The sequence below is a fragment of the Ahaetulla prasina genome, chromosome 1 (assembly GCF_028640845.1).
Source record: "Ahaetulla prasina isolate Xishuangbanna chromosome 1, ASM2864084v1, whole genome shotgun sequence".
NCBI lineage: Eukaryota > Metazoa > Chordata > Lepidosauria > Squamata > Colubridae > Ahaetulla > Ahaetulla prasina.
The window spans coordinates 100788782-100800129 of NC_080539.1; the positions used below are offsets into that span (position 1 = coordinate 100788782).

An 11348-nucleotide genomic window follows, 5' to 3' on the forward strand; every position below is an offset into this window, starting at 1 on the left:
TTAAAATTCAGCAGGCAAAGCAGTGGCTAAACTTCAGTGATGTCACTTTTGCAGCACTGAGACCTAGATTTTTTTTTAATTTGAGATATTTATTTACCAGATCTACTCCACTCTTGTTTTACTGCAAGGAAGGATTACTCAGGATCTATAATCTATCTAAGGTAGAAGGAGTGAACCTGTTGCCTTCCAATATCTAGAACACCAAACTCTTTTCATCAATTGCTCAATGATGTACAAGCTATTATTATGTACAAGCTTTGTTACAAGCAATTATTAGGTAGTTTTGATGTGTATACTACTGATTATTTGTATTTTTCTTGCTTTTGTAAACTCTTTTTTGGAAAGGGATGATTTATTTGTTTGTTTACAAATGTCTTTTAGGCCACTTAAGTTATTTGACTGTGCGGCTTAGAGTAGCAGCATACAGATAGTTCTGGACGTACAACCATTCATTTAATGTCCATTCAGAGTTACAATGGTACTGAAAAAAGTGACCCATGACCATTGCAGCAACCCCTCAGGTCAAATTTGGGCTCCTTGGCAACTGGCATGTATTTACAATAGTTGCAGCATTCTAGGAACCTGGGTTTATCATTTGCAATATTCCTAGGAAGCTTCTCAGAGGCATAATTAATGGGGGAAGCCAGATTTTTCTTAATGACCACATGATTCACTTAACAACTGTAGCGATTCATTTAACCATCATGGCTAAAAGGTCATAAAATATGCCATGACCCACTTATATGAGAGCATATAATATATATATATATATATATATATATATATATATATATATATATATATATATATATATATATATATATATATATATATATATATATATATATATATATATATTCTATTCTATTCTATTCTAACAACTCTCTTGCTTAACAGTGGAAATTTTGGTCTCAATTGTGGTCTTAAGTCAAGGGCTACCTGTACAGTACAGAACATCATGATAATTATCAAGTTATCAAATAACCATGAACAACATAAATTATAAATATAAAACTATGAATAAATAACTCTTGTTATCAACATCTGCCTGCACGTTTCCCAGTGAATTATAAAGTGATCCCCTCCTCAAATTCATCATTAATTATTTGGGAAAGAATTGTGTATCTAGCTTTTTTCTGAATCATACGGGTCGAGAAGATATGCCAGGATTAAAACTGTGTAACAGTTGAATATGGTCAACCTAAATAAACTCCTATCTCACTCAGTGCTACAGAGCATCTAAAGGAGTATTTCCTTGTGCTGTTTAAATTTTGAGATTTCATGAACGACTTCATGTGTAATAGTTTCTTAAACTAACTTTTGTAGTTGCTTTAGAAACTTCCTTAGGAAACTTGAGAAGATCTCCAAAATGAAGCATTCACTCTAGCCTGCCTCACTGATTTTTTCCCCTGTGAGCATTTCAGCCAGCAAGTTTATGTTCTTCTCCAAATATTTTTGTCTTAAAATATAGCGTGATCTTTAATCCTAAGTATAGTTGGTTAGGGTAATCAAAGTGCTGTAGGGAATGAGAGTTTTGCCAAGCTAGGAACAAAAATGGTGCAGTTCCCTTCTCCGAACCACAAAGCTGTTACTGATCTTTGGTTGTTGCTTTTTTGTGTGTTTGCAGAATTCACGAGCAGGATTGTTGGAGCCACCATATTTCAACTTGCCTGGAGAAAAAGGCATTCTGGAGCATCACATCCCTAACCTGTTTCCTGAGGGTCCTACTGACTACGTCTTCAGTCATCTTCCACTACACTCCCAGCAGCAACTTCGTGCGCCTATCCCTATGATGCCCATCGGGGGCATCCAAATCGTCCATTCGCTACCTGCAGCCCTGTCTGGTTTACACACTCCGTCCATCTGGTCTCTCTCCAAAGAAAGTTCTGAGGAGAAGCAGTGGGAATCTTGCACTCCTCCAAAGCATCAGGAGAAACGCGCCCGTCCTCCCTCTTTGCATACGATGGCTCAAGGCAGCACATTGACTTCCGAGATACTGTTGATGAGAAAGAGCACTTCGGAGGAAGGGGGGGTCATGGAGGGGGAGCAGGAAGAAAATATACAGACTTGTACAAAAGCCATAGCCTCTCTCCGCATTGCCACAGAGGAAATCCTCCATGGGACGGAGCAAACTGAAAGGGATTCCGAGCCCTTCCGGAAACCCTTGGAAAGTGCACATTTTAGCATGGAACACTTTAGTGGCTCTGAGCCAGGCCAGATCTGTGCCTCAGCCACCAACCCTGACTTGCACAGCGGTGAAAAGGACCTTTTTGGTACATCACAGCAGACTGTAGTATCTCATTCCACCTTTTACAGCAAAAGCAGTGTGGAGGTCAGACCGTCAGTCTACCCGAGTAGGAAAGATTCAAGCACACAGGAAAGGAGAGAGTCGCCCTCCGAAAAAAGCAAACCACAGTAATCTCCGAGGTGTGAAAACTTGTTGACTCCCCACGCCCCTTCCCCAGTGATAGAAGGAAGTATTTGAATTTATAGCATGCCGGTTCTAAGTTACAGTAGTTTGCTATTATATATACTTTTGTTGTATCAAAAGAATTGAGTAAAACTACAAGTCATCATGAGCCTGACCAAAATGAAATTTCAAAATTCTTATTGGGTCTGGTACTTTTAACCTGTACAGGTGTTTGTGCCTTTTCTTTACTTTTGCTTATATTCTTATAAGCATTTTTTAGCAGTAATTTGTACATATTTTAGAATTTGTGTATCTGCTTTGTAATAAATGTAATTTCTTTCCTTTTTGGGACACTTTGACCTAAACGATGTAAAGCAAAAAACAAAAAAAGCATCAATATATATGTGAGGTTGCACTAAAATATTTTTATATGATTAAAAAACTGAACAGCTTTTATGTACAGCTCTGATTCTGTAATACTAATATTTATTTACTTTGTTTCATAAATTGTACATTTTTTCTTAATGTTGCGGGTTGCTTTTCTATGTGAAGCATGGGATTTACTGTTGCATTATTAGAACAAAAATGTATATTGTAAACAAGATATTTAAACTAGAGTATCTTATCTTATTCTGCACTTATGCATTAGTTAAAAAAATAAGATAAAAGGATGTATCAGTCCATTCTTTACTCTTGTAATTTTTTTTTGTCTCTTGTTTGCTGGATCAACTATAACTTAAAAGTGCTGATTGTGATTTTAAAGAGATAGTACCGTAAAGCATTAAAGTAAAACCATGTGCTATTGTGAGTTTTTTCAAAGCTTTATAAAACAGTTATAAATATATTAAAAGTATTTGGTCTTATGTGAACATGTTGCTATATGCTCCTTTAAAAAGAATATGGGAAAACATTCCACCCTGTGTAAATATATGCAACTTCAAAAACTGGTGCAATTTCATATTGTGTGAATGCTTAAAGGGTTCTTCCCATTTCTAGTGAGGGTCAGTGAACAGTGGGATCTTGACTAGAAGAGAAGCAAGATCGGGTGACAGGACATCACATATCAGTATTGAAGTGTCTTTAAAACAAGAGCAAGGAAAACTGGCATCCTTAGCCTTGATTTCAGAGGAATCAAACTTCTTCTCCAGATGAGGAAGCACAGGTTGGTCTGCACAGAGCTTAGATCAGAGGTCTTCAAACTTGGCAGCTTTAAGACTTGTGGACTTCAGCTCCCAGGAGTTGAAGTCCACAAGTCTTAAAGCTGCCAAGTTTGAGGACCCCTGGCTTAGATAATCGGCTGGCCCGACAGCTTTTCAGTCAGTGCTGGGCACTGCATGCAGGAAACAGAGCCATGAAAGCCACAAAGCTGGGGGGTGGGTGGGTTCCATACTAGTCGAGAGCAAGGAACTGAGTCATATTGCCAAGTTATCTCACTTCGGAGAGGTAGGTTGAGTTATGGAAAGGGAATGGAGGGAAATAGTTGTTCGCAGCTATTTGGGGACAGACATTCTTCCTTGTTGGGGGGAAAAAGTGTCTTTTGTATTGACAGATCTATCTAAGAGGAAAGCTCAGCAGGGAAAATCAAGATTTAGGGCATTTATAGCATTCAGTTGTCTTGGGAGAAGTTTGGGAGGAACCATTCCTTACATGTTTAAAGGTATGATGGATGCCCCCAGATATACACACACCTACCCAAGTCAATGACAACAAAAGAGCTGGGTTATTTTCTGTGCTATTTAGTGGATTATAATTCTGTGAAAACACATTTGTATATTGAATTGCAATACATTTAAGGAGTGTTGTTTAAAAAGAAATAAATATACAGTTACATTACAGATCTAGTGTCTAGTTTTCCTGTGGTGTTTCGATTTGCTCCCCAAGTTATCAGCGGAAGCTCTGACTTGCTGCCCTGGATTTGTCATTTTATTTGTCAAGGATACCACCTGGAATTCAGTGGAATTATCTCCAATTAAAGAAATGGGCAGCATGTCGCCTAGAGGTATGTAAATTGATGTTACACTTTGTGAGCACAGAAGCATATGTGATATATTTAATTCTGCATAAAACAAAAAACGATACTGGCTTTCTGCAATTTTTCAAACTATTGCAAAGTTATTGCTGGTATATTTAATACTTTTTGCACTTTTTGAAAGAAAAAAAACCCCACCTTAATTCATTTGTTGAATTACTACTACTTCTTAATTCATTTGTTGAAACTTCTGAATCTATGCCACTTAACTGAAAGATGTTCCTAAGAGATAACTCTGAAATAGCTATTAATAGCCAACAAATCAACATAGTTGCAGTAATTAATTCTTACCAGACTCATAGAATCAACAGTCCTCCATATTGCTGAATTACAACTTTTCCTATCCCCATTAAAATTGGTCCGAGTTAAGGAATGGTTAGAATGAATTTCGGCAATAGTACATCATGTGTAGAGAAAATAAGAACAATTCTGTGTGGAAAAAGCACTCAAAGATATGGAAAACGTCACACAAATTTGGATGTCAACATTGCAAGCCCTTTTCGCTTCATTGCAGTTTTAGCACATAGCTGGCCAAAGCAAGCTAAATTAAGACGTGCCATTCAGAGCCATTTGAAATTCCAGTACACACTTCAATGTACAACTGAGCACAAATTTAAACCAACAAGACACTTGATTATAGCATATTTAGGCCAGCAAAGTAAGTAAGCAGAGACTATCCCAAAGATGCTTTTTCAGAGGCAACTGGACTTTCTTGTTTTTTCTTTTGAAGACGTTTTGCTTCTCATCCAAGAAGCTTCAGCCCTGACAGGATAATGGGGAATGGAAGGACTAATAAGCAGAAACTAATTTCTGTGATAGGAAAGATGATGTAACCAACACTTAATAAACTTCCACTTAACCAGGGATGATTGCTCATATGACTGATGGCTTCAGATTTTTAAAAGAATGGCAAAATGTCACAATCTGATTGCTATATTGCATTCAATTTTTTTCTTCTCTTCTCTTCTCTTCTCTTCTCTTCTCTTCTCTTCTCTTCTCTTCTCTTCTCTTCCCTTCCCTTCCCTTCCCTTCCCTTCCCTTCCCTTCCCTTCCCTTTTCTTTTCTTTTCTTTTCTTTTCTTGGATGATAGCTGTTTAGAAAACATTCCTTGGATCACTGATACATGGTAAAGACCTGCTATCACATGACTTTTTCTACAGATTATACTATGAGCATAACCCAATAATAAACTACTTTTCATTCCATTCCATTTCAGATGACACCTGGAAAATAGATGACTAATCTATGAAATTTATTTGCTGATGATATGATTATAACCATCTCTAATGCAATAACAGTTCGTTAGAAATAACTTCAGGAATTCAATTCAAAAGAAAAAATTATTACTTTGCTTTAAATCAACATACATTTTATATTTACCTCAAAAGAAGAGGATGGTCATAACTTGTTTAAGAATATGATATTAAACAGTCAGCACAGATTATTTCTTTTATAATGAAAGATCCAACAAAGCTACAGATCAAAATGGAAAATATTCAGTTCTTAGGCAAGAATTTGAGCTGTGGTGGCGCAGTTGTTAGAATGCAGTACTGTAGGATACTTCTGCTGACTGCTGGCTGCCTGCAATTTGGCAGTTCGAATCTCATCAGGCTCAAGGTTAACTCAGCCTTCCATCCTTCTGAGGTGGGCAAAATGAGGAGCCAGATTATTGGTGGCAATACGCTTAGTCTATAAACCGCTTAGAGAGGGCTGTAAAGCACTGTGAAGCAGTATATAAGTCTAAGTGCCATTGCTATTGCTATTTAAACTTACCCCTTTTCCAGGTATTAGAGCAGTTATGGCTAACCTATTCCAAACAGAGTGCCCATAGCACGTGCCCAAACCCCCAAAATGCAATGTATGTGTGGCCCCCTACATGTGCCTAGCCCCCGCACAGGTGTGCACGGACTCCCATGTACACCCTGCCCTTGCGCATGTGCCCCCACATGCATCCGGCCTGCCCCCCCACATGTGCCACACCCCTGCACATGTGCATGCACCCCCATATGTGTCCCCCCATGCATGCACGACAGGGACCCAAAGACCAGCTGGCCAACGGGAGGTGCGTGCGCATGCATAGAGGGGTTGAACTGGGGCGACGGCTCGCATGCCATTAGAGAGGGCGTACCACCTCTGGCATCATGGTATTAGAGCAAGGGGAATATACATACCTATATCAGCTCAAGATGGCCAAGAAATATTGGCCTGATTCTATCGCCAAGCATCTTTTCCTGGTAGCTGAAGAAGTTGGAGTTAAGTTGCTTTGAGCTGTCTTCGAATTCCATCATTTGACTGGCTTTTGCCTCCACTGCTTTTTAAGTGAATTCTAGATGGACTGCAAATCAGATATAGGATACGCAGCATTCTGAATAAACAACAATGACTTCATTGTTATGTTATTATTCATGTTATTATGACTTCAGTAACAGAGTTGTTAATGCTTGGAATAAACTACCTGACTCTGTGGTCTCTTCCCAAAATCCCCAAAGCTTCAACCAAAAACTGTCTATTATTGACCTCACCCCATTTCTAAGAGGTCTGTAAGGGGCGTGCATAAGAGAACAAGCGTGCCTACCATTCCTGTCCTATTATTTCCTTTCGTTATATCCAATTAATATAGTTATTACATACTCATATATATGCTTATATATTGTATAATTATTTCATGCTTATGCTTATATATACTGTGTGACAAAAATAAATAAATGAATAAATAAATAAATAATAACATCTAATAATTTGTACCTTGCATTGTTGAACTGAATTCATGTGTCTATTGCATATCCTAATCCAGTTTTATCATTTCTAAGTGATTTTTAAATACAAATCAGGGATCAGATACAATAGGTTTGAGGCTATCCACTTCTGTTTTGTATATTTATGCTTATGATAGTAAATTATTCCTGAATTGCAAAGAAGAACCAACACGAAGGCTTCGATTTTGTAAAAAGAAATCATTTCTTTGAACTTTTAAACTATGTAACTATTGTTGATGATTCGTAGTCACATGGCACTTTTACGTCATTTAGTATACAGTGCAAAGATCATTAGTAAATCTAGAGGTATTGTTCTTGCCTTTTCTCAAATATGCCCATTATTTATAAAAAAAACAAACACTGTTTCTAGGACTTCAGGACTCATGAAAAAGAAAAAGGCCTATGAATTTACAGCACTTTCTAATATTTGCATTCTCAAATGCAACATCCTAATATTGCATTCTCAAAAAAAACCTAACCACTATATAGTTCAACTTAAAATACTTAAGTTAAAAGTGTAAAATATACATATATGTAAATATATGTAAAATATATGTAAAATATATACATACAAAATATATACATACAAACATGACAAGATATCACGATGTCATCTCAATTCTGTCCAGCTTCCAGTTTGGAGCATGAATAGTTTTATCCATGAAATGCTTGGCCAGAATATTGCAACTTGCACCATTTGGTATTCCTGCCCCATCTTTCCCTAAAACTTTTAGGGAAGTTTTAGAAGCTGCCAAGATATCACACTGAAAGCAGTAAAATAATTGCTGCTGGATTCTATTCATTTGAATCAAAAGAATTACATTGGGTCACTGTAGGTTATATAATGTAGAAATCCTGTCTGAAATAGGCACACAATTATTGGAAGAACAAGCAGCAATCTAAAGAAGCAAAACACTTTTAGCAGCTTTTCTTTCATGAAATAAATGATGCATCTGATTTTGGACAGAACAAATGGCTGCGTAGAAAAATGACAACAATTTCATCACATTATATAGGGGCTTAGAGGAGAAGGACTAGAGCTGTGATGGCAAACCTATGGCACGCGAGCATTGCCCAAGCTCAGCTCCAGCAAGTATGCACGCCCTGGCCAGCTGATTTTTGAGCCTTCCGGGCCCACAGGAAGTCGGGAAATAGGCTGTTTCTGGTCTCCGGAGGGCCTCCGGGTATGTATGGAGAAGGGCGTTTTTGCCCTCCCCAGGCTCCTAGAAAGCCTATGAAGGGTGAAAAATGGGCCTTCCGGTGCCACCGTGCCATTGCGTGACAAAAATAGGGGGCACACAGGGGGGTTGCGTGTGCATGCGTGGGGGGGGGGCGTGGAGCATTGAATTATGGGTGTGGGCACTTGTGCACGTGACCAACCCACGCTCCCCCCACTTTTGGCACACAATGGCAAAAAGGTTAGCCATCACTGGATTAGAGTCTGTTGTCAACTTGCAAAGCTTTCAAGGTGCCATAAGTTACTGGATACATGATTCTTTCCCTGGTTGAGAGGGGAGATGAAGACACAGAAGTTCAGAGAAAAATTAGACTAAAGAAATGGAGACATTGGAGATAAAAAGGCTATGAGGCTAAAGGAAGAATAGGGCCATGTTTTCCCGAAAATAAGACCCTGTCTTATCTTTTTTTGCAACCAAAAAAGGCATCAGGTCTTATTTTCGGAGGGAGCGGGGGATGTTATCCATGACTCATCTCATTTGTGTGTGTCACCTCTGGCTTCTTTTTCATTATCAGAAGCCTTCAGGAACTTCTTCATCTAGCAAGGCCAGCAAGGCTTTCCTAAAGGCCTCTGAAGCCAATAACAGAGCTCTGGATTGATCCGGAGCTCTGTTATCAGCTAGACTCGCAGGGGTCTCCAACCTTGGCAACTTTCAGACTTGTGGACTTCAACTCCCAGAGTTCCTCAGCCAGCTTTGCTGGCTAATGAACTCTGGGAGTTGAAGTCCACAAATCTGAAAGTTGCCAAGGTTGGAGACACCCGAGCTAGAGGTCTTCAGGAAAGCCTTGCTAGCAGCAGCAAAAAAATGGGGCGAGGTTTGCAAGGTCTGGCTACTATCTGAAGGTAAGTAGTAGGGCAGCTCCACCATCCCCATCCCCACCCAACCTTAATTTTTACCTGTGTACCCTGGAGTGGGCAGGGTCTTAATTAGGGCTTATTTTTGGGGTAGGGCTTATATTGGGCACACATGTAAAAATCAAGCTTTCTAAGTAGGTTGTATTTTAGGGGAAACAGAATAGGTCTGGTACATAATATCCAAAAGACAAATCCAGGCAAAGGAGAACAGAGTGGTGGTCACTTTTCATAGTATATTAATGCCAATTCTTTTAGTCATCAATCTCTTTCTAGTAAGATGGAAAGAACCTAGATCCCCAGTTAGGTCCATAAACTCTTATTTCTTAATAAAATATAGGTGGTACTTGTTTAGTGATTGCTTTTTTTTTAGCAACCATTCAATCCTTGCATTGTGATACTAAGTTCTGTGAGGTAAAGGGAAGCTGAAGTTAGATGATAAGTGTTCTGTATGGAGAGCTAGGCAGGTACAGAGGAAGGCTAGACTGGTTCAACACAATGCTTTATTTCTAACACAACAGCTAACAGGAACACAAGGCAACTCCATGCGGGTTAGAACACTGACAGAACTGTTGCCTTCTGACATAGAGGATCTGTCAGATGGGGGAACCAATTGGAGACTGTAGATTTCCCGCTGTTTGGCTGCTCGTGTCTTAGCCAATCAGGGGTGATCTGCAGCCTTCATGGCCTCACGCGGTTGTATGTGCAAGGACTCAACAATAAGCATGGTGGCTTCACTTTACTTTGCTTACCTATGAATAGGCCAGTCCCAACTGTGAACGCTAAAATAAGGACTACCTGTACAGTAAATTCAAACAATGTCTGAAAGTAGCATCAAAAACATTTGTTGCATATTAAAGGCAAAGGAAGAATGATGACTGTTTGACTCAAGATGCAGAAAAGGTGGGAAGCGCATCTGTCATTCCTCCCTACTGTAACTCTCTCCCCAAATCACTTGTCACGGCTTCATTTAAAAATGAACTGATATAAGGCAGCCTCCCTCAGGCTTGATTCTTGGTTACTTCGTAGACCCTCCCAATAGATCCTTGACATTAAAATTGTTTGTACTAGATATCCCTTGGGATTTGTCTTTTTCATATCTCAATCTGGTCTACTATGCTGGCATCCTCCTTCCCAAAAGGCTAAGCAAGTCTACCTTTTCCTAAGATCAACCAAAATCACCAGGTGTACCACTATCTATGAGAAACTACGATAACACATGGTGCATTGTTTAAAATGTCCATTTATTGCATTCCTAACATGCAATTATATTTATAAAATGCAGTTATAAAATGCAAAACCTAGACTCAAACATTTTCAGCCCAGTTTTAACCTAGCTACCAACCAATCAGCAAGAGCACCTATATTTACAGAACTATGCATTAATATTTAGCTTAAATGGTTTAAGGGGCCACATAAAAGTAATCAGGGTCAGGGTGCCTCACCAGAAAAGGCCTGTCTCTTGTGCTTGTTTGTTAGTTTGTTTGTTTGTCTGACATATCTATGCCCCAGGTCAACTGGCAAAATCAGGTTTTAGGCCTTTATGGAAGGCTGGGGGGGTGGGGTGGGGGGCTGATATCGTTTCGTGTGATATGATGTTCCAGAGGGCAGACACTATGGCAGAAAAGGCTCTCTCTTGGACCCCATCAGCCAAAATTCCTTAGCTGATGGTGTCTGCAGTATGTTCTTTCTGCTGATTGAGTGGGGTGTCACGCCCTAGTGTATGTGTGGGAAATCCCATTGACGTGAGCAGTGGTGGGTTTCAAATTTTTTTACTACTGGTTCCGTGGGCATGGGTTAGTAGGCGTGGTGTGGCTTGGTGGGTGTGGCTTAGTGGGCGTGGCAGGGGAAGGATACTGTAAAATCTCCATTCCCTCCCCAATCCAGGGGAAGGTTACTGTTGTGGCTCCAGCCCCCGAACCTGGCCCCATGCCCAAAAGTGACTCTGAGAGTGAGGGGAAAGGGCCGGTAAGGCTTACCTCAGGAGCACCGATTCCTATGGCCCGGCTCCGGGGGCCAGAACCAGGCCAGTCGGAGAATGTAATGAGGCCGACATCCCCTGAT

The 11348-nt window shown here is 39.7% G+C and overlaps 1 protein-coding gene across 3 annotated transcripts in view; it reads left to right on the plus strand.

The window, feature by feature from the left end:
- Positions 1 to 4245, plus strand: part of HIVEP2 (HIVEP zinc finger 2) — a 176341-nt gene extending 172096 nt beyond the window's left edge. For all 3 annotated transcript variants that reach the window (XM_058170521.1, XM_058170527.1, XM_058170512.1), the window contains one exon: positions 1628 to 4245. In XM_058170521.1, coding sequence (XP_058026504.1) covers positions 1628 to 2419 — 792 coding nt within the window. In that variant the 3' untranslated portion in view covers positions 2420 to 4245. The remainder of the gene's footprint in view (positions 1 to 1627) is intronic.
- The last annotated feature ends 7103 nt before the right edge of the window (positions 4246 to 11348 follow it).